Source organism: Camelus dromedarius, chromosome 18 (genome assembly GCF_036321535.1).
Source record: "Camelus dromedarius isolate mCamDro1 chromosome 18, mCamDro1.pat, whole genome shotgun sequence".
NCBI classification, from domain to species: domain Eukaryota; kingdom Metazoa; phylum Chordata; class Mammalia; order Artiodactyla; family Camelidae; genus Camelus; species Camelus dromedarius.
The window spans coordinates 13,004,662-13,028,597 of record NC_087453.1 but is presented as its reverse complement, the minus strand read 5'-3'; the positions used below and the strand labels follow the sequence as shown (position 1 = coordinate 13,028,597).

Below are 23,936 nucleotides of genomic sequence, written 5' to 3'. Positions count from 1 at the left end.
TCTGATACATCACAGTCACTGTTGCAAATCTGGCAAAGTGCATGTGCGTCCCAGAAATGGAAGCCTCTCTCTCAGGCCTGCTTTCTCTGGCTTGGAATATCTCAGGTCAGCTGAGAAAGACCAAGAAACAGGAACTTCTGTGCCTCGTGTGTGATCTCTACTTTCTGCACGCTGGGTCTAAAACCAGGCGGCCAGCCATTGAGGAAATAGCTACTGAGTGCCTGTTGTGTACCAGGGTCTGGGTCAGGAACTGGTTGCAAATGTCAGCTCTGCCACAGATACAATCTGTGACACTGGGCAAGCTTCTTGAGCCTTGCAAGTCTGTCTCTCATCCATAAAATGGGGACACTGATACCTGCTTCCCTGGGTTGTGACGGTTGTGTGTGTGTGTGTATGCATGTATGTACACACACACACACACAACCTGACACTTTATCTCATGTGTGATAGGACCTCCATAAATATTGAGTGAATTAATGAACAAATGACCTGGAATGTCCAGCTCTGCTTGAGAGGAGATTTGATGGTTCACACACTGTGTGTGTGTGTGTGTGTGTGTGTGTGTGTGTGTGTGTGTTTGTATGACCTAGAAAGCTCTCCCCTTGTGCTTGTAGCCAGAGGCTCCGTGTTCTGGTCCTCTTCTTAGGGAGTTCGAATGCAGGGCCACAGTCTGCTCTGCAGCCCTGGCTGATATGAATTTCTCTGTTTCTGGTCACATCTACGGGCTCTTGACAGGGAGAAGAGTAAACAACGGGGGCTCATTGGCTGTCTTGAAACAGAACGGACTCTTATTTTTAACATTTCCTGAACAGCTTAACAGTCATCAGCGTTGTATAACACAACTGGGGTCTCAAGACAATAGCCAGCTAGTAAACCTGTGTTTGCTGAGAGCCCCGGGTCAGGGAGGAAGGCCTTGGAAGGGAGGAGGGAGTGGTTTTGGAAAGGAGGGTGCGGCTGGAGTATCACCCCTCACCCACCCCTCTACGCATCCCTGAACCTAGAGAACGGAAGCTGAACCCAGGTTTAAGACTTAGCTTTGAGAAGGAAATAATGCCATTTGCAGCAACATGGATGGACCCAGAGATGATCATACTAAGTGAAGTATGTCAGGCACACAAATATCACGTGGTATCACTTACACGTGGAAGCTAAAAAAAATGACACAAATGAACTTATTTACAAAACAGAAACAGACTCACAGACATAGAAAACAAATTTATGGTTACCAAAGGAGAAGGGGAGGAAGGATAAAATGGGAGTTCGAGATTTATAGATACTACCTACTATATACAGAACAGATAAACAACAAGGGCCTACTGTATAGCACAGGGAACTATATTCAGTATCTTGTAATAATCTGTAATGAAAAAGAATATATATATATATATATGTATGTATGGCTGAATCAATATGTTGTACACCAGAAACTAACACAACATCCTAAATCAACAATACTTCAATTTAAAAAAAATAGACTTGGGAGGGTATAGCTCAAGTGGTAGAGCACATGCTTAGCATGCATGAGGTCCTGGGTTCAATCCCCAGTACCTCAATTAAAAACAAACAAACCTAATTACCTCTCCCTGCCCGCCCCCGCAAAAATTTAAATAAATAAACCTAAGTAACCCCCCTACCCCCGCCAAAAAAACTACTTGGCTTTGAGCCTTGGCTCTGCTCCATGCTGTGTGATCTCCAGCAGATCATCTTACCTCTCTGGGCCAGAGTTTCCTCTCCCACAAAATGATGGACTGTTAGGAGGCTTAAACAAGATCTATGAAGCACTTTATTGATGCTCAGTAAATAAAAATACTCTTGTCTCTTGGGGAAGGGACCCTGAAGAGCCTTTGATTCTTTGACAGGGGTCCAGGGTGTCTGCTGGTGCACAGGGTGTGTGTGTGTGTCACACAGCAGTAATTGCTTTGTGATCTGGGGCAAGTTCTTCACCTTTTTTGGTCTACGATTCCTCGGAGAAATAACTCAGGCTGGTCCCACCAACCCCTAGTGTTTTACTCTGTGGTGGAAATCAGGGCTGTGCAGGGCCCCCCGGAGGAGGACGAACTTAACATTTAAATTTATTTCCTGGCCGCAATGAGTGGCACCTGTGACGACTCACTTTCCCTGCAGCCTCTTGCAGCCACATACCAGTAACTAGTGAAATTGGGAGCAGGGGCAGGGATGCAGGTTTCCCGAGGAGGCAGCTGGGGCATAGCGGGGGCCACCCCATGGTACCTGCTGTGCTGGCCTCATGGTCTCGGAGGCCAGCGGGCTGTCCAGGAGTCACCGTCTCTGTCTAGCCAGGGGGCCTGGCAAATGTTCACATGTGTGAACAATCGCAGATAAAGCCCTAAAGTGTCACAGATGGGGAGTGGATTCCCCAGCTTCCCCCAGATCTGGTGGTGCCATTTTCCAGGGAGGGTGGGAAGGCCTCCTGGGTTGGTGTCTGTTGAGATGGGCATTGGAATGGGAATTAGGTGGGCCTGAATGGGCAGGCTTCACTCTCTTGATTTCTGGCTGTGAGACTTCTGGCAACATTCTCACCTGTGGGTCGTACTTGCCGTACAGAACAATTGAGGCCATGGAAACAGCTGCCTTTTAAGGATGGGAGAATAGTGTAGAAAGGCAGCTTTGATTTGCATGTCCTCATCCCAGAGGGGTCATCTGAAAGAGACAGTGGCTCTAAATGATCCTTATCTTGATTTATACACCCCCACCCTCAAACCTGCCCTCCCCCATCCAGCCTATCTTGGTAAACACATTGACTGTCCTCTTCTTGGCTTAAGGCATCCCTGACCCCCCTCTCTGCCTTACTTCCTGCTGGCTGCACCTTCAGGGTACAACCACATCTCCCTACTTCACTATTACCTGTGTAGGGATGATACCAGAGCCTCTACCCAGGCGTCCCTGTCCCCATCTTCCCTCTCAAAGTCTGCTCCCCTCAGTCCCCAGTGGGATGTCCGTGAACCATTCCCCTGCTTGAAGCCTTTTGTTGGTCACTTGTAGCCACCGGATCTGTTCCAAAACCCTTAATATGCCTGCTTGAGTCAGGGGGGCACCTGTCGGATCTTGGGTTTTGCAGTTAAAGCCAGCTTCTGCCTCCTCCTGCCTAGGGAGAATCATTGGCCTGCTGCTTCCTAACCAAGCTATCACGCTTCTTGCTGTTGTATATCCAGACCCTTTTGTCCAGAATATGTTTCCTTTACCCTTCAAACTCCCGCTTGTTCTTACAGACAGAGCTGTGGCATCACTGCTTTCCAGACGCCTTCTCAGATTGCCACCTCCCTGTACGCACGCCGTCATAGTCCTCTCCATCAGTGCTGTGATGCTGTGGGGGCAAGGAAACTGTGTGGGATGTACCTTTATCCTCATGCCTTCTGGATGGCTGGATAGCACAGACTGCCTACTTGAGAAACATTACTTTAGATAGTAAATGCAAAGAATCTCTTGTGAATGAACAGCCTTTACAGACAAAACCTAGACAGACTGGATTAGACTCCTTAGCCTGTGGTTTAATTTGGCTGTGTGGCCTTGGACAAGCCACCTAACCTCTCTGAGTTTGGAGAGTCAAAAGGATTGACAAGATGATGCCTATGACAAAATTCCTTTTCTTTCCCACTTGCTGGACAGTAAATGTCCCCAGACACTTGGCATATTTAAATGGCTCCTATCTATTGCTCTGAGCAGAGCAAACCCAAAGAGGGGCCAGACCCAGCAGCCCTCAATGTCATACACAGAGGAGCCCTGTATTGAACCCCAACAGGAGCAAAAATAGCAGCCATCAGGGCAGCCTGAGATGCAGAAGCCACAGGAAGAAGCCGCAGGCCAAGCGGATGTCAGCTGCTCTGGGGCCCCACTGAGGTTCCTCGGATGTGCCGAGCTCTGCAACCCTCATGCCTGCCCTCGCGGCTCCGGCTCCTCCGACCACAGCATCAGATAAGGCAGACGGAAAAAGTGCTGCCTTCCTCTCTCTGGGGAGGGGTAATCTCAGTGCCATCTGTGGGGTACACTCCTCTGTTACCTCTCTGGCTTCTCCTCTCCCTCCCCCATCGATGACTCTGCCCACCTTAGTGGTCTCCACCAGCACGCTCCCACCCTAGGGCCTTTGCACAGGCTATTTCTCCCCCACATCCCTGCCGGGCTCCCTCCCTCACTCCTTCCAGTCTTGGCTCCACTGTCGCTTTCTCAGTGAGGCCCACCTTAACCACCCTGTTTAAGCTCTCATGCCCTCCACCTCCCCACTCCTCATGCATCTCACCTGTCCAATCTTTTCTTCTTTCCATCTAGGACTTAGGACCACCTAATGTACTAAGTAAATGACTTTCTGCATGTATTGTTTGTTTTTTGTCTCCAATGCAAGAGGGTAGCTCCGGGGATCTTTGGTCACTTCTGTATCTCAGGGGCCTGGAATAGTGCTTGGCACTAAGCACGTACTCAGTAAATATTCCTTCGGGAAATGGATGCATGAGAGAGTGGGTAAGAACCAGCCCGGCAACCAGAAGAGGGTCAGGCTGAATATTTTGGATTCACGTACATGCACACATGCCTTCAGCCACTTTTATTTTATTTTATTCATTATTGTATTATTTTAATTTTTTTATTTTGGGGGGAGGAGGTAATTAGGTTTATTTATTTCTAGGGGAGGTACTGGGGATTGAACCCAGGACCTCGTGAATGCTAAGCATACACTCTACCACTTGAGCTATACCCTCCCCACTAGTTTATTTTATTTTAATTGAAGTATAGTCAGTTTCAAATGTAGTGTCATTTTCTGATGTACAGTATAATGTTTCAGTTATACATAAACATACATATATTCATTTTCATATTCTTTTTCATCAGAGATTACTATAAGATACTGAATATAGTTCCCTGGGCTGTACAGTACAAACTTGTTGTTTATCTATTTTATATATAGTAGTTATTATCTGCAAATCTCTTATTCCTGATTTATCCCTTCCAATTCCCTTCCCCCCACTTTTTGAGCCTCTCACTGTTTGGTGCAGGGCTGGCCCCGGGTAGGTGCTCATCAAGGAGGGGGAGACTGAGTAATGCCTGTATAAAGGAGACCTTGTGCTCTAGGCAAGGGGCCTTCTCATATTTCGGGAGTGGTTGAGTTGGCGGGACAGTAGAGGGAGATGGCAACCGTCCAGTGGGAGATGGTGAGGGATGGCATTGCAGGAATCTGGAACCAGATTGAGCAGGACCTCAGGACCAAGAGAAAGAGGTGGGTCTTCATCCTGAGGACAGAGGGGAACCTTTGAAGGATTTCAAGCAGGGCAGTGACTTATGGGTGTTTTAGGACCAGGTTCTCCTTGTTTGTGGGAAAACCCAGGTTTTGTTCTTCCACCTTCTAAGAGTCAACTGTATGCCAGACCCCATCTTGGTTGTGTTTTTCACAAGGTTTCTTGCAAGCCCATTGTATAGATGAGGAAACTGAGACTCACAGAATGGAGTCTGACGGAATCCATCCTCTGTATGGCAGCCTGAGTCTCTTTTAAAATAGAAATCAGAGTATGTTACTTCTCTGCAAAAACTCTCCAGTGGCTTCCTGTTTAAGATAAAATTCAAGTCCCACCCTGACCCTGGGGTCCCACATGCTTTGGCCCCTGACGACCACTCTGATCTCATCCTGACTCCTGCCACTCTGCTGACCGTGCTTCAGCTTCTCTATGCCTCCCCCATGCGAGAGCTTTCTGCTTGCTGACCCCAGGGTCTTTGCACTTGTTGTCCCGCCACCCCTGCCCACAGCGCTCCCACCCCTACTTATTATGTGGCAGGATCCTTCTCCTCCTTCAGGGCTCTCTAACTATCACCTCTCAACAAACCTTTTCAAGTACTCTGTGTTTCTCTCCGTCTTCTATCTCTGTACTCTGTTCGCCCTCACAGCATTGATCACAGTTGTAGCCACTTTTGTGTCACCTGCCTCCCCCAGTGGACCATAATGTCTGCGGGGGCTGGGACCATTTCTGCAAGGATGCAGGAGCTCTGGGCCTGTAAGTATGGCTGGTGCTTCCAGACCTGCCTGAGGAGGCAGACGCCTTACCCGGACCACCCGAGGAGGAGCAGTCCAATTCCTGGTGTACCTGGTCTTGACCTGCTTCTGGAGTCACCCACATTCCCTGTAATGCTCAATGCTCTGCCTGGCATTTCAGCAGCCTGGTGGATCCATGTGTGCCTGTGACGTCAGGGTTCAAATCCCAGCTCAGTCACCTCATAGCTGTGAGACCTTGGGCAGTTTCCTTTACCTTCCTGATCCTCAGTTTCCTCATCTGCAAAATGGGCACACACAGGGACAGTGTTCCAACAGGGAATAACACACATTTGCCCACTGCTTGATTCAGCTCTAAACTCCCTTATCTGAAATCCAGAAGGCTGTGCAACCAGGATTTGTTTTGTAAAGATGCTGCAAACTCATTTGGGCCCCAAACCTGATCTACACTGGTGGGACATAACTTTCCCTTAGCCCTCTTGTGTGAACATACAGGATTCACTGCAGAAATAGGAATTTCTGTTTTAACTGTAGGTATTGCCCCAGACCCAACAGAGGCTATGACCTAATTTATAGACTCTTCGCTTCCTCACTTTTCCAAAATCCAAACAAATTCTGAATTCTGAAACTCCATAGGTTCTGGCTAATGGGCTGTGGACCTGGGTGTGTGAGCTGCCACTGAAGACCCTCATGGGGTCCTGGAGGGTCCATGGTGGGCAGGAGGTGGGAGGTGGCATTCTGACAGCCAGGGCAGAGCCCGAAACCTCTTGTTTCCTCTCGGTTTCTCAGCAGCCTGGGGTTTTTAGTCACCTGGGGTTAAGTTGGGTTTTGTTGACTGAGGGGCAGAGGTTAAGGCTTGGGCAGGATGAGCCTAGGTGTTCATGCATTTTCTGGTTTGAATTTAAAAGGGGAAATTTTTTTTTTTCTTATGAATCATCAGAAAAAGAAATCAGAAGGAAGTGTGTGACCAAGGAGAGGAAATTAGGGTTTAAAAACCATGAGTCACCCCCTTCTGACTCCTGGGTGATCCCTTGCTTTTGGCAGTTCTCATTCACCTCTGAGACTCTGAGTTCTGAATTTTGGAAAATACACTGGGGACTGTCATGGTTTTATTCTGGCTTCATCCCTGCTTCCCTTTCTAGCTGTCAATGTAAATTTCTATTTTTGAATCACTGCCGCACTCGTTTACTTAATATTGTTCTAGCAGGTGTTTCTCCTCTGCCCAAGCTCTACTCAGAGCCCATATCCAGGCCCCACCTCTGGCTCATCACAGCAGCTCTGCCTGGCTCCCTAGACAAGCTCCAGTCTTACCTCCCCCAATCCATTAGCGAGAGGCTGGTTTCTAAAACGCAGATCGGTTCTCACTGCCTCCGTCTGTAAGTGTATCCTCCTCTCCAGCCCCCTGGTCTTGGTGAATGCTGTTCCCACTGCCCTCTCTCTTCTGTCTGGTGCCTTCTCCCCTCACCTGGCTAATTCTGCTCCACCTTCAGGTAGGTTGGCTTAGAAGCCACCTCCTCTGTGAAGTCTCTAGGCTCCCACGAACTCTAGCCCCTACCACCGTTATCACCATAATTATCATCTATAATTCCTGATCCTGTCCTCATCACTGCACCAGACGCTCAGGAGGACAAAGACTGTGTCCTGTCCATCACCAGTACCATCCCCAGTGCTGCGAACAGCAGGCTGTTTTGCAAGACTGGGAGGACTTGGACAAATGGGCAGCGTGGTTGGGGGGTGACTCCTGAGGCAGCAGGCAGGGGTCTTGGGTCCTTGTTTACCCTGCTTCTGGCTGGCTACCTGCCCCGGGGGTGGCTGCCACATTCCTTTCCAGTAGGCGGGTTTCTGTGTCAGCAATGGCGGGAAATACCCCAGTTTCATCATGGTAGATGTATTTCATGTACATTTCTCCCCTTTTCATGGACTCAGGCATACATTTTTCCCATTTTCCTCTGTATTTGTTTCTCGGTGGTTTGCCTCTTGAGTGACTTTCCTGTTTGTGTCCTGTGTCGTCTTGTCTGTTGGCATCTTGCTGTCTCTTTAATTTGAGCCATTTCTGCATCGTGCGTGTGAACTGTCTCATGGTTCGTGCTGGTATTTTCTTAGTCTGATGTCCTTTTCATTTTGGTTTTATTATGCTTCCTCCTACAGAAGATATTAATGCGTATATATTTGAATCTGTCAATCTCCCCTTCTCCGTGATTGCTTCAAGGGCTGAGGAAGTTATCCTGCTGCCACAGATCTGATAAACATTCTGCTCTGTTTTCTGATATTTCCCTGCAACATGACTTTTTATACTTAACTCCTGAATCTGTTTAGAGTACATTTTGGTGAGGGGGCTTACAATGGGTATCTAGTCCAGTGTTCCTAAGTTGGAACAGGATAACCTTGGTATCCTCATTCTGTTTATGAAATAATTGGTCTTTGCCTCTTTGTTTCCAAAGGGAGAGACAAAATAGAGTAGCTGTGTGAGCGTGCACTTACAGAGCTAAGGTTCTTGCTAACTGTGTGACCATGAGCACGCTGCTTAAATCAAGCTCTTCTTCTTATAAAATGAGGTAATATCTCCTAAGACTTGTTGCAAAGATTGAGGGAAAGGGCGTAAGTAAAGAATGTCACATGGTGCCTAGCACAGCGTAAGTGCCCTCCTTAACCATAATGTGTTTCCATACAGAGTTGGTTCTAATTCTGCACCTTCTCTTCTGTTTCACTGATTTAAAGTTCTTCTTTGACATCCCTGCCCCATCGCTTTAATTATTTAACTGTTGCTTCACAGAATGTTTTATCTTTGGCCAACTAGATGGCACCCCTCCATTACTCTTCTCTTACGAGTATTGCTTCAAACTCTCACCATTTTTTTCAGTGAATGTTGATTCTTCCTGTGCACTCTGCACTGTAGCCCACCTTACACTTGCGTGTGCACACACACACACACACACAGAGCAGTTTTCTCACCCTCCCAGCTGCCTGGTCTCCCAGCTCCCTGATCACTCTGGTTCCTCTCCCTGACGGGTGTGCATCAGCTGTCTCACCTGGCCTGTCTCTACCTGGTGCCTTGTCACCCTGGCTGTCATCAGTGCTGGTGCCTGTACTGCCTCTGCACCCCTTGCTTCCCTGTGGATCGTTTCTGTGTCCCCGGTACCTTCAGAGCCTGGCACGTGGCCAGGTACATCGGAGGTGCTCAGGTCAGGGATTGGGGAAGGCAGGGATGCTCCCCACCACCTTGGATTTTGATGGTACCCAGGCTAACTTCACCTTCTTCTAGATGCACAGGCTTGGGCGACCTGCTCATATGGTAGTTGTGACAATTGGGCTGCTGTTGCCAGTAACTGGGGGCTATCTACCAGCCCTGGCCTCACTTTCCCCAGTGGGATAACGAGAAGGTCTCTGAGAGCCGATTAGCCCTGAGATTCTATAATTTACCTTAAACTGGGTGTCTCAATAGTGAAGATGAATCAGAAGCATGTGCTGTGCCTTGGAATGGGGTTTGCTCTCTCTCTGTTTTCTTGGGGGGAGAGGGCCTGTTAGGACAGAGGTCCTAACTGCCCTCTTGGCTGGTCCTCAGGGAGAGCCAGAGCTGGAGTGTAGGGGTTCCATAGTCAGGAAAAGAGGGGTAGGCAGGTGGCGGGGGCCATCCAGCCTTTCTAAGGGCGTGTCGGTATGCCGGCACAGCCCGCACAGCCTGCCAGTGCTATTCCCATTTTACAGGGGAGGTGCTGAGAATCGGAGAGGTGAGGTCCCTGCCCTGGCCACACGGCCACACAGCTGCACAGCAGCCAAGAGCGGAGCCCGGGCTGCCAAACTGTGTTGCTCCAGTGTTCTCCTGGCTCCCAAGTCCCAAATCCCAAGGGCTGATTTTAATACAGCCCTCAAAAATACAGCGGCAGTATTTACAAATATCATTTCCTGCATTACCTGGTACTGACAGAAGGAAGTGAACCTGGTACTTTGTCTGTGTTAGGTTTTGGGGTTAGAGGCATAAGTGCCAAGTTCAGGTGACCCAGAAAACCTTTCTAGGTCAAATTACAATTTCAAAAGATTTTTTTTTTCCTTTTCCTTTTTTTTTTTTTCTTTTAACCACCCCATGACTGAATGCTGTCGTTGACATATTTCCCTTCCAACAATACAAGCCCTTTGTGGCATGATTGAGGGCTTGTTTTGTAGCGCTGGGGAGAAAATATCTTCCAAATCATCTGCTTCTCATTGTCTCAGTCACACTCACTACCCTCCCCGCCCCCCGTGCCACAGTCCCACCCAATGTATGCTCATGTGGCTTTTAGTTAATTGTCTTTGGCAAGGATCAGTTTTGGGACTTGTTCCCAACCACTCGGATGATAGATAATTGTCAAACACGAATACTGGCCTCGCTGGGCAGCCCAAGGCTCTAGACCGCTGACCACAGCCCAGCTTCTGGGCGGGAGGTGGGAGGTGGATGGCTCTGGGCCTTTGTGAGGTGGCAGGGCAAGGCCACAGAAGTAGCACAGTCCAGTCGTGGGAGCACAGTCTCTGGAGGTGGACATCCTGGGGTTTGAATCCTGTCTCCACCACTTACTAAGCTGCATGGTCTGGGGCAAGCTGCTTAACCTCACTTGACCTCATTTGCTTCATCTGTAGAATGGGAGCGTTAGTAGTAGTAACTCACCTCTGCAGGGTTGTCGTGAGCATCATAGGAGTTAAAACTTGTACAGGATTAAAGGGGTGCCTGACGTGTAGTAAGCAGGCTGTGAATGTTGCACAGATTAGTTAAAATGAATAGATGATCGTAGCTGCAGTGGATGCTCTTGTAAGTCGCCCAGATCCCTCCCCGATTGAGACACTTGTTCTGCCAGCTGCGGAGAGCGTTGGCTGCTGCTGCTCACAGCCGAGTCTCCCTCTGGGTATTGCCTTTGGGGGAAGGAGAGGCCTTGCCCATGGACATCCGTCACCTTCCCCCGGGACAGCCTGGACCCAGTGGCTGGCCCACTTGGAAATGCAGTGACTCCCTACCTCAATTTGGGACATCTCTGCAGAGCCATCCCAGCTCCAGAGTCTCCTTGGGACAGGCTGAGGCCTCCGATGTGACTGCATCATAGTTCACCTTGCCTTCTGCCCCCCTGCTTTCTCCGCACTCCTGTAATGCTCCCCAGTAAACTTCCAACTGGCAGATTTCACTCTGTGTCTCCAGGGAACCTGCCCTAAAACAACAGGTAACCATCAGATGCAGATGGAGCTTGATATCCGTGTTAAAACATGAATTTCTATCCCTTGCTTTTTCTTCCAGAAGCTCTTTGAAGAGTGGCCTTGAGGTTCTTCACGACCCTTGTCCCCCATCCCTGGGTGTGTGCCACTTGCACGCTCTAGATGTGGCTTGGCGAGCTCCCTCTGTTCTGAAGGTCCTGGCCCAATATTGGAAGGTGGGTTGGTGGCTTCAGGACCACTCTTTAGGTGGGAAGAGAAGGGTCTAGCTCCCAGACAAACAACAAAACTTAAAAATGACTGAACTGCGAGGGGCCCAGAGAACCTCACCCATTCAACCCCTCCATGTACAGATGGGGAAACTGAGGCCCAGAGAGACGAAGGCCTTGTTCAAGGCCACACAGGGAGCAGATGCCTCTCCTCCCAACCCCTGGAGCAGAGGGTGCTATGGGGAAGTCACAGGGCAGGCTGGTCTTAGGAGCCAGACGTGGGGCAGTGAGTTACAGCATTTTGGGCCAGTAAATGCTTCCTTAGCTGTTCCCGAGCAGAGGGGCAGCCAGCCTGGTCCAGGAGTGGGTATCAGCAATGGCTTCCTGGAGGCAGACAGTGTGGGAGTGAATGGGAGTTAACAACTAGGAACAGAAGGAAAGGCAGATTCTGGTGGAGAGTACAGAGCTGCAGAAGCCAACATGTGGGGGAGAGCATGATCCATGCAGGGAGCTCAGGACATCTCAGAAAGACAGAACAGGGGAGGATGGGAGGCCAGCCTGGATGGTCAGCTTGTCAGGATGCAGGTTCTCAAGTGCTTTGAATGCTATAGTGAAGAATTCGGACTTTCCCCCAGTGGGGAAGTTGGGGCTTGAAGGATAGTGACCTGGGCAGAATAAGACAGGAGCCTTGTCTGTCCTGATACTACTGGCCCCTCACTGCCTGGTCAAGTCTATGCTTGGTCCATAACTGTGGAGTAAATGAGTGGACAAATGAGGGGACGGGAGGTGCTGGAGAAAGATGGTATCAGCTGCGGTACAGAGGGCGAGGGACTGTGAGCAGGCATAGTTCCTGGTGAGGGTGGGCTTATCATTCAGAGCTAGCAGTGTGGGTCCCTCTTCCCCACCCCAGAGAGGCCCACCAGCTCCAGCTTAGATGAGACCCTGGTGCACTGGGGCTGCACTGGGGGTGCAGGTGGGACCAGCTGAGAACACACATGGTGGCATCTCCTGTAGCAGAAGCCGGGTGGAAGGTCAGCCGGGTGGATGTGTCATGAGGCACATCTGATGGGGTTCTGGTCCTGTCCTTGGACAGCCTCATCGGACCACACCCTGACCCACTTCTCTGGCCCCAGCTCCCTCCAGCCACAGGCAGTGTTTGCAGCCCCCTTGGAACCATTCCCCCTCACAGCGGCCAAATGAAAATGTTTGTTGAAAACAACATGTGCATAATTAAAGCTTAATGAGTGCTTGTCTGTTTGGAATGTGCAATTAGATTTATAATTGGGGATGGGAGCGAGCTCCAAATGGCTTTAAATGGAACTGAGAGAGAGGATAATTTTTGCCATAAATCTGCGGTAATGTGGACAGTGTGTAAGCTGCCACCAGTGGTGGAATCACGGGCCTGCCGGGTGGCCATGCTGTGCCCACTGAGCGACGCTGCCCATCCGGGCTTCTTGGCAGCGGCGGCTGGTTAATGCCCTGTGGGGGTGCTCACTCATGGTCTTAGAGGTGGATCCGTTCCCGGTTGGAGCTTGAGTTCCCGTTGTGTCTTCCTGTCTGCATCTCTGAGCTCTGTGATCAGGCCGACAGAGGGGAACTGAGTGATTGGTACCAAGTCCAGCGGTCCTGATCCCCAGGGGTCTTGGCTAGGCAAGGAATCCTGGCATTGTTGCCATGTCACCCCGGGCCAGAATGTGGCTTCATAGTTTGTCTTCTGCTATATATCCCAGCACCCAGAGCTCAGTCAACATTTGTTGAGTGAATGAGTGCCTCGGTACCACCTCTTGCCTTAAACAAGTCACTCTCCCTCTGCGGGCCTCAGTTTCCCCATATCTCTCATGGAGAATTGGATTCAGCTATTGCTGATGTGGACTTTTCTATCACCAAGGCTCTGGGTTTGGAGCAGTTAGTGACCGAGACGGCATCTCGACCAGCACTGTCCAGCAGAAACATAATGCAAACCACCTACGTAATTTAAAATTCTTTAGTAGTCACATTAAAAAAGTCAAAAGAAACAGGTGAAATTATTTCTAATAATATATTTTAGTTAACCCCAAACGTTCTCATTTCAGCATGCAATCAATGTAAATATATCAATGAGGCATTTTATGTTCTGTTGTTGTTGTTGTTCTAAGTCTTTGAGGCCTGGTATGTATTTTACACTTACACACCTCTTAGCTGGGACCAGCCGTGTTCCAAGTGCTCAGTGGGCACCATGCTGGACAGGCCAGGTCTGGAAGGAGTGTGCTTAGAGTCAGCTGGGAGGGCCCTGTTTCCTTGTCTATAAAATGGGGGCAATGATTTCTACCTCCTGGAGGAGCGAGGTGCCTCTGCCACTGAAGTTGTATTGATCACTGTCTTTTTACACAACCTCCTGTTATTTTTTATTGATAAAACAGGTAGCACCATCTAAGCCAACTCTGTCAGTGATGGGGGGGTGGGTCCTGCAGTGGCCACAACACTGGGCTTGCTCCCAGCCCCTCTGGCAAGCCATACCCAAGGCTTTGTCCCCCCTTACTGATAGATAAGGCCCCTGGCCCAGAGTCATGAGGTCATCTGCTCTGGTTCCCACAGCTTGGGAGGAGTGAAGGTGGGAAGCCAGTGTGGGCTTTGGTGGGTACAATAGCCTGGGCTGCAGACTCAGCTCGTGCATGTCCTGGCTGTGTGGCTTTGGGCAGATCCCCTAACCTCTCTGGGCTTCAGTCAGAGCGCTGGATTTCTTGATGGGCAAAATAAGAATGCAAGTCATGTCTGACAAAACATTGATAAGGAGAAAAACTTTTTTTTGGAGAGAAATTGATATACAATATTTAGGAACAAAGCACAAAAGTCATCTGGGAAAAATTAGTCCTCAGTTGGACTCTCTTACAAAGACTTTAATTTATAAATTTTATTTCAAATTACATATGGCAGGCAGAGGCAAGAGGGTTTTTTCCCCACAGTTAGGACCTCAAAGGGTTGCATGAAGCCCCACTCAGTTTCCTAATCTATAGAAGAGAAGCAGTTACCGCAACTTCATAGGGTTGTTGTAAGGGTCAAATAGGAATACAAGGAATAGCTAACAATTTTGGGTGCTTTCTCTGTACCAGGCAATGCTCTAAGCACAGACATTAATTTATTTCATGCAAGTGATAGTCATACCCATTTTCCAGATGAGGAAACTGAGACATCATAACTTAGTGAAAAGTCTGCATAGCTTGAAAAGCAAACATGAGATTTGAACCCAGACAGCCTGGCATTGGAGCCACATTTGTAACCACTGTGCTGTCAGCCTTCTTTAAGTGATGGTGGGCCTGGCATTAAGTATATAGGGCCTGGTCAGAGTTTGGGCCCGAAGCCCTATCCCTGTCCTGCTCCATCTGTGCAGCGCCGCTCCGCCCCCTCCCTCCCCATCTCCCTTGTCTGATGCGTATCTCTCTGCGAGACTTCCACATAAAACCGCACTCTCGGCAGGGCCCAGGGTGCAGCTGCCACATTTGCTGCCTCTGTCTTTTGAGCTGTGTTTTATCTGCGCACAACGAGTGTTCTCACGGCCCGACGTCGCGGCAGGCAGGAGCAGTGTGTGCTGCTTTGATTGCTTCCTCTTAGATCTCCATGAGGCGCACCTCTTGGTGTCTGCAACTGGCTGGGCTGAGGACGGTGCTTCTTCGGTCTTTGATCTGTGTCTCTGTGCAGAGGGGCGGGGCAGCACTTTCTACAGCACACCTGTGGCTTTGGTACTTGAAGTCAAGGCTAGGTTCGGAGCTGATTGGGTGGCTTTGGGCAAGCTCCCCAGCCACCTAGAGCCTTGCCTTGCGCACATCTACGATGGGGCTGGTTGTGCGGCCTTGGGATTTCTGGGGTGACCAGGTACAGCTCTGGGCTGAGGTCTGGCATGGAGTAGGTGCTCACTGGCCTGTGCTCACGGCTGCCTCGGATGTCATGTTCCCTTCTCTTTGCCTGGCCGGCTCCTGTGTGTCTTCCATCACAGGGCTTCCAAGTCACCCTTTTCACGATACCTCTCTTGAAAGGTCCTTCTCCCTGCTTTCATTCCTCTGGGATAACTTTATCCTGCCATTGTCACATTTGTCACAAATGAGGCCATCATTAGGTATCTGAAACAAGATACTGAAATCATTGTAAAGCTAGTCTCTTGAAATGAAGGCAGAGCTGAGCTTCGTAGGGTTTGTGGAAGCGTGGGGCCCCGGAATGGAAGACTATCAGAAGCAGGAGGTTCTGGGACTGGCTGACCCCCTGCTGTGGACGTGTAGCTATTGGAGGGAGACTGTTATTGATCACTTGACTTTCAGAGGCTGGGTGGGTGCAAAACTGTCAGTGACCAGTTGAGGTGGGCTTCAAACAAGATTTTGAGTTACTTGTTCCTGTCGTGGGACTATGGCCAAAGAATGGCTGACTTCCTTTCTCAGACTTGGAGGATAGGAATGTTTTATTCTCTCAAGCTTCTTCTAAGGGCTGGGGGCTCCTGGGAGGCAGGGCTGTGTCATGCTCATTACGGTGTGCCTGGTGTCAGTACAGTGTCAGGCACGTGGTAAGCAATCACTAGGTACTGCTCAGCGAACGATGACTGTTGCCCGTTCTGTGACCTCCGAATCCCTTTGCTTTTCCCTCTTTTCAGTGCCTTGTGACAAGCTTCATTTATTGTAAGCCCCCGGTGCTGGGAGCAGGTTACTCAGTACTGTAGGTGCTTGGTACCTGATTCAGGGGCATGAGGTGATTTCATTTTGCTTCAGCATATTTAAATTAGGTCCTAGCCCTAGGACTGCGAGTGGGAATGAATGAGGAGAAGACATGAGAGGGGTGGAGTCAAAGTGAAAAGACTTACCTTGACAGGAGAGAGACACTTCACATGTTTAGACTAAGGGAAAGGAGGTCAGGATGGGTGTGATATTAATAATGTGGGGAGGGGAGGCTCCAGCGGGTATCCGATGGCGTCAGTGACGTAGGAGATGTGGTCCTCTGCTAGACTGAGGGGGATTGGAGCTGATGAGAGGGAAAGGGTTTAGCATATAATTATAATAGATAACATTTATTAAGCAGCTGTCAAAAATCATTACCATTATTAAGTATTATGTTACAGATATTAACTCATATCTGATAACAGATATCAAAAACTTTTTGAGGCAGGAGTAATTAAGTGCCATCATTACCGGTTTACAGGTGAGGAAACTAAGGCAAAGAGAAGTTGAATCCAAGATCACACACAGCTAGAAAATGGTGGAACCAGTACCCCCATTCAGGAATCAGCGCTGTTGCCCAGTGTATCACGCTACATGTGGAAGTTGGATTAAGTTCAAAGCCGGCTTGAGATGGGGGCTTTAAGATTGACTTGGCCCAAGAATATGGGCTTATGGAAGCAAGCAGGTCTGTTACAGTTGGAGTGCATAGCCAGGGGGAAAAAAGACCTAGGAAGAGTTGGATTTCAGTGGATAGAGAAGGGGAGGAGGAGGGTGCTCCAGGCTGATGATGGGGCAGTGTGTGCAAAGACAAGGGTGCTGGAGGTTCCTGCAACCTTGAGGGATGCTGTGGGAGCTGAGGCTCAGGGCTGGTTGTCATGGAGGGTCCTGGATGCCGGGATTAATCATGTGGAGTCACTGCAGGGTTTTGATCTGAGCAGTGAAATGATTGCCAAAGGAAGGCTAGTGACAGCCAGGGTGAAAGATGGATTGGTGAGGGGAAGCTAAGCAGAAAGCATCTGCTGGTGATGGGGTCAGAAGGATGTAGGATGGAAGGGGTCCAGCACCACCCTAGGGATGGCAGGTCACGGGAAAAAGAGCACTCATACACGTATCATATACATGTTATGAGTTCAGTGTTGGGTGTGTTGAATTTGAGGTGCTCATGGATCAAATGGGGGAGATGCTTGGGGGGCAACTGTACATTGGAATCTGGAGGTAACTTAGCTGAAGGCGAGTATTTAAAAGTTGGTGACGTGTTGCAGCCCTGAGAAGCTATGGCATTGTCCAAAGAAAGTGTGCATAGAGTGAGGAGGAAGTACCAGACCCATTCAGCCCATTCCATCAACCCAGGCATCACACACTCCCGTTCCAACCACCTATCTGTTTATCTCACCCACCATCCAATCATCTTCCCATCACTTACCTCTTCATGTCACCTAGTCATCCCGTCTCATTCATTCATCTTCTCATCCCTCTCATTCCAGCCACCCATCTGCCCATCTATCCACTCATCCATCCAACCTTCTAATTCCATCTATCCAAATTTTGGGCCATCTGTTTGTCCACCTACTGGCCCATCATCCTCCAAACCACTCATCTTCCCCACCCCCACCCATCTACCCATCCATCCATCTATTTGTCCATCCATCCCATCTGTACACTTATCCACCATCCATTCACTCATCTTAACCCATCCCAACTATTTCCTTCTCTGTTCACCATGACAACCACCAGCCATTTGTGACTTTTGAGCACTCGAAATGTAGCTAAGACTAAACTGACATGTACTGTAAGGTGGAACACACACCACATTTCAAAGACAGTACCAAAAAAACAAAACAAAACTATAAACTAACTCATTCACAAGTTCCTATTGATTACATGTTGAAATCATAATACTGTGAATATATTGGGTTCAATAAAATGTCTTTAAAATTAATTTCACCTATTTATATTTGCTTTTTAAACTGTGACTACTAGAAAAATTTAAATTACGTATGTGGCTTGCTTTATATTTCTATCAGACTGCTGATTTATACCATCTGTCATTCCATCTATCCGTCATCCGTCCATCCCATCCTTCATTCCCTCCCTTCCTTCTATCCATTCATCTACCCAGTTACCGCATTGGTCCACCCTACAGATATTTAATTTACACCTACAATGAGTCAGTGACTCTGTGGGTCGTAAGAATAAAGGAACTGAGGCTTTGAGCAGCTACGGAGCTTGCCCGAGGTAGCAGAGATGAAGCTGCATCATCTGGCTCCCTAAAATCAGGGCTTCTCACTTTTCACCTTGGCTTCCTATTTGCTCAGTTTGCTTAAAGACAGAAAAAAGATCAATCCTTTTCTTTGGGGCAGGTAGGGGGTGGCTGTTGGAGTAGAGGCCCAGGTACCCCTCTCGCCAAGGGGTCCACACATTGTGAGGAGAGACAGACCCTTCAGAAGCCTCTCCTTGGTGGCCGTCATGAAAGGGTTATCTCCACACATTCGATATTTGCAAAAATGTGGGTTCTTTCAGATTCCAAAACTCATTTCCATGACAAAACTCTTGGGAAGAGAAGATGAAGGTCTGGCTTTCGCAGAACAATCTTCCAGCTGTAATGAGGACTGAGGATGGCGGTGGGAAAAGGAATTATAATTAGAATATGAAATGGGGAAAATTAATCTATTCCAGTCAGTGGTAAGAGATGTTCTCCTGGCGTTTCATGGAAATTGTTAGGCCCTTGTTCCCCTCCTCTACATTTTTTTTCCCCACATTTTAAAGCATTTGGAAGGTTGTGTGGTGTGAAAAAAGATTTTGACTGAGGCACTGATAAACTGTGAAATACACACAGGATTTAAGTTCTCGAGTGTCTCTGCCTTGTGTGTGTCTACATACAACTCGTGTCATATGTTTGTGTGCACATTTCTGTGAGTTATATTTATATTCAGTTGCAGGCGTGTGGTATATTTATACACATCTGAGCATCCCCTCCTTTTCGCGTGTGCAGGCTATGAGTGTGTGCAGCTGTCGTGTAAAGGGTCTGTGCTACGTGCACTCACGCTTGTGCTCTGGACACCTTTGTGGTGGTTTGCGTTACCCTTGCACTTGGTACATGTGTGACGAAGTGTTGTCTTGAACGCTGTGTTGGGTGTGGCATGGGTCCCTGCTGGTTTGCGGTGCACGTGTTGTCACCGTGCAGGAGCGCGCTGCGTGCATTGTATGCCTTTGTTCACATCCACACTCAGCATTCGCTGTGCGGTGGGTATACCTGTGGGCGTTTTCCATCTTTTCTGTGCATGTGGAGGAGGGGTTGGCTCTGCTGTGCCCAAGCTTTGTGACTTCTCCTCTTGGCTTGCAAGTTCTCTCCCCCAGAAAACCCCCCACTCCCAAGAGAAGGGCTGAGGGGGTAAGTCCCAGGTTGTAGAGCCCTGGGGACCAAGCCAGGGGATGCCCGGGAGGTTTCAGGGTACCCTTCCCTCCTTCCTTCCGTCTACAAGGGCTCAGAGGTGGTGGAGCGCTGGGCAGAGGTGGGCAAAGAACAGAATCCCCACCAGCACACCTTGGGGCCTCTTGGGCAACTGTTTATCCTCTCAACCTGTTTCCTTGGTTGGAGACAGGGAAAAATAATACCTGCTTCACTGGTTGTTTTGAGGGTAAATGAGATCTTTTATGGAAAGCATTTCGCTCAGTGCCAAGTATATTCATTCATTCACCAAATATTTGTTCAATGCCTGCTGTGCACGTCGGGGGAGAGAGCAGACCTTTCCCCCCCACCACCACTTGGCAGTGGCTCCATTCTAACCAGCATTTAATAAATGGGCTGTTACACAGGCTTTGGGGGACATCTTTCCCTCTGCTCCTTTAATACGTGTTCCTGTATTTTAGAGCTTTATCATACTGTTTGATTACTATTGCTTTATAATATTTATAAAATGTTTCAAATATCTGGTTAAACTTAGTCCCCCTCCACTTTCCATCATTCTTTCTTTTAGGACATACTTTTAAATGATGTGTGATTTTTCAAAAGGTCTTATTTGTATTGAAGAATATATGGCCACGATGACACATCAGATAGTAGCCAGGAGTTTTTGCTGAGAGCTCTCTGCCCTGCCCAAGTTGTAGTCCCATTCCTGATGCCGGCCTGTGCCAGGCACTGGGAATTTGGAGAGGACCAGGATGCAATTCCAGCCTCCGCTTTGTTCCCACGCTGGGGCAGAAGACAGATGTGAAGACAATCTCTGTTGTTAGAGGGGCAGCTAAAGGAGGTGAGAGCATGGCCTGCCTCCTGGAGGAGGTGTTTCTGAGCAGAGCCTTGAAGCCTGAACTCTGGGTACAGTGTAGGGGGTGGAGCCCTGCATTTGGGGTCATTCCCAGACTCTAGGCCTGGCCTTTTCTTTTGCTAATGCAGCAGTCCCTGAAGGACTCTGCCCATCCTTGTGCTGGGAAAGCACTTGGGTGCAATCCCCAGTACCACTGCCCCAGTGGAAAGATTGGCCTGGTAAAGACGACGTGAATGGTGTAGCTCATTCATGCATTCATTCATTCAACAAGAATTTATTATCTACACTGTGTTAGGTACTCTTCTAGGTGTTTGGGAGGCATCAGCATACAGGCTAAGACCCCTGACCTCCAAGAGCCTCCAATTTCGTTCGGGGGACTCCAACTGCGAGCAGTGAACATGGTAAATAAGTAAATTATGTAGAAGGCTAGAAGGTACAGGGGCTCTGGAACAAAGAACAAGGACAAGCCGGGCAAGGAAGTCGGGAGTGGTGGGCTTCAGAGCCCACGGACGTGGGACATCTGAGCCGGTCATTAGGAAAGCCTCTCTAGGCGAAGAGGGTCTGGATGAACTGATGCTTGTGGGAATGAGGACTTTTCCAGCCTCCGCAAGGGCTGTTTGGTGCTGTCCATCCAAACGACAGATGCACACACAGTTGCGTGCAGTGATTATACAAACTAATCCTACAAATAAACTCACACCCATGCGAGATGGTGGATGTACAAAAATTCTCGGAAGCAACGTTGGGACTGCAAAGGACTGGAAACAATTCAGTTGCCCAGGCGTTTAACTGGTTAAATATGTGTGACAGCCCTGCTGGTGGCATACTACGTACCAGAAGATGAAATTATGTCCTGATATAAAACACTTTCCAGGATGTGTTGCTAGGAGAAAAATAAGGTGCAAAATGGTGTGTATAGTACGCTGTCATTGGTGTGAATGAGATGACTACTGTGTACACGTGGGCTATCTCTGAAAGGACTGCAGGAGGCTGGTAGGTGCAATGGTTGTCTCTGGAGAGGGGCAGTGGATGTCTGGGAGGTGGCAGGGAGGCGACTTTTCCCTCTGTCACTTTGTGTGCTTTGGGAATTTTGAACCATATGAATATAATCTAATAAAACCTTTTTCAATTACAATGAAGTGGCCATCCACTGTTGTTGCCCCACCCAGATCCCTTTACCGCCCAGCGCAGGCTTCTTCCATCTGCTGCGAGCACTGGCTGTAAATGGCCCACAGCTGGCACAGTTCTCTGGCCAACTGCCCTTGGCCAATGCGGGCCACCCTGCTCTAGTCACGACTCCTTCTGTCCCTTAAGGGCAGCCCACAGCCAGTGACTGATGGGCACGTGCTACAGAAGCGCGGCCCCTTGCTTCATGGCGGGACTGACTCCGGGGTACCGTTCGTGCCCCAGAGCTTGCGGCGGGCTGAGGCTGCACAAGCCTCCAGCTGGGACTGCATCCTTGCTTTACTTCTTCCCCATCCTCCCCGATCCCTCCCTCCCTCCCTCACAGCTTATTCCTAAAGGGCCCGTCTCAGAGATCACATGCATCTGAATTCTGGTCTCAGGCTCTGCTTCTGTAGAACCCGACCCAAGACACTGGTCTCAAAGGAAGGGACCTGGACTTGAGCCAAGTGCTTTATGAGTTTCAGTGCAACATCCCATGGAGACAGGACTGCTGTCATCTGACAGACGAGTCACCTCAGAAATTCAGACACCAGCTCAGGATCACACATCAGGGAAAAGGGGGAGCCAGTGACCCTAGAGCCCCCGCTTTCCCCACTACACCTGCTCCCTGTTGCAGATAAATCTTCCCGACTCCAGACTTGGCAGCTTCTCCGAACACAGGGTTCCTGTACATGGTTCCTACCACAGTCCTCACTGCCTTTGGCCCAGGGTGGCCTCAGGGGCAAAGGTGAGGGGGCAGAGCCACTTGGGATGGTAAAACCTGGAGGACAGGCCTGGGGCAGACCTCAAGGCTCTGGAGGTCCTGGCTCCCCTCCAGCATGTGGAATTCCAGCTCTGGCTGAGAGCCTGATATCATTTTGGCCAGGAGAAATATTTGCGTACTTCTAGAGATGGGGAACTCAGTACCTGACAAGGCAACCTGCCACATCTGTGGACAACTTATGAAGGGCAGAAGGATTTTTCTCTCTGCATCCTTAGTGTGTTTAGTGGTGCTCACCCAAGCCCTTGGGGCCACAGAACAAGGACTGTTCCTTCTACCCTAGAGGGAGCCCTGCTGAATCGGGAACTGGGCATCCTGGGCTCTGTCTTTGCTTCTCCAGGCTCCAAAGTCTTTTCCCCTCCGTGCTTTTATTCCCCTGACTTCCTCTCGCTTCTCCCAGAGCCTTCTTGAGAACATTTTCATCAGAGCTACCTCTCTCTCTCTTTTTCTGTTCCAGTTTGATGGTGACAGTGCCTACGTGGGGATGAGTGACGGAAACCCAGAGCTCCTATCAACCAGCCAGGTGGGTGCCCTGACCTCCCTGTCTAGCCTTGGGCTGGCTGGAGCCCAGTTGCTGTCGGGGTGAGATGGGAAGAGGGCAGAGCAGGGGGCACAGCCTTCTACTGTCCTTTTTCTGGTTGATCAAGAGTATGAGTTGAGTCCCCTTCAAGCGGGCAATGAAACTGGGACAGTAGTGTTTTCTGTAAATCAACTATCTGTCCATTGTTGGCTTAAAATGGGCATCATTGAAAACTTGATAAAACTCCAAATGTGTTGTCTACACTCTCCATGCGCAGAGGGGAAATTTTCAGTGACAGTGGGTAGAGATGTCACGTGTTCATTGGTGTTGCCTGCCTCCTGCTGCCACCCAGCACCCATACTTACGATGGTGTAGAGGTGCTCACACCCATGCATAGGCGTGCAGGGCTCTCCCACTCACCTGGAGTTGTCTGATGCCACCAGGGAGGGGTGTAGACATGTCACAAATGGGAAGACAGCCAAGGCTTTCTGTGTGGTCCTTCTTGGTGGTGAGAGGGGCTGAGTCATCCCTGGGAAAGGCCCAGCCCAGCCCACTTGGAGTCTCAAATGCCAGTTGGACAGATTTTCCACTGGGAGCCTGGTCTCTGAAAACAAAGGTTTCTCTCCATTGAGAGCATCCTCACTATGGTCTTGGATGTCAGAGAAGGTCCTCACTGCAAGGAGGACCCCACAAACAAGGGTCCCAAGGAGGGTCCCACAAACATCCTGGAAGATGGTTCCCTAAAGCAATGGTGTCTGCTGGGTGGCAGAAGCTCAGGGTGCTGGATGGAGGGGTGAGGGATTTCATAGCTGCTGAAAAACCTTGGAGCTGGAGGACAAGCCTGTTCCTGGGGCTGCTTGGCTCTCTGGCTGTGTAGTCGTGGCGGTGCGGCAGTCCAAGCTGGGTGGCTGGGACCACATTTTCCAGCTGGGGAAACAGAAGCCTATTAATTCACAAACATTTCTGTGCCCTACTATGTGAGAGGTCCCATGAGGGACATAGATGACTGAGACACAGGCTTGTGGCCTTTAGGGAACAAGTGAGGGAAGAAGACACTGTCGTCCCAGTGTGGTGTGGAAGCTCCATTTCAGGGCGCTGCCACAGCAGGTGTGCGCCTGCTGGGGCCGCCATCCCACGTGCCTTCTCTGGCCTGTGACTGCATG

At 49.4% G+C, this 23,936-nt stretch overlaps 1 protein-coding gene across 4 annotated transcripts in view; it reads left to right on the top strand.

Annotated features, from left to right (window-relative positions):
- Positions 1-23,936, top strand: part of TOX2 (TOX high mobility group box family member 2) — a 120,567-nt gene that overhangs the window by 27,830 nt on the left and 68,801 nt on the right. For all 4 annotated transcript variants that reach the window (XM_031433770.2, XM_031433771.2, XM_010977738.3 and 1 more), the window contains exon 2: positions 22,711-22,776. In XM_031433770.2, coding sequence (XP_031289630.2) covers positions 22,711-22,776 — 66 coding nt within the window. The remainder of the gene's footprint in view (positions 1-22,710; positions 22,777-23,936) is intronic.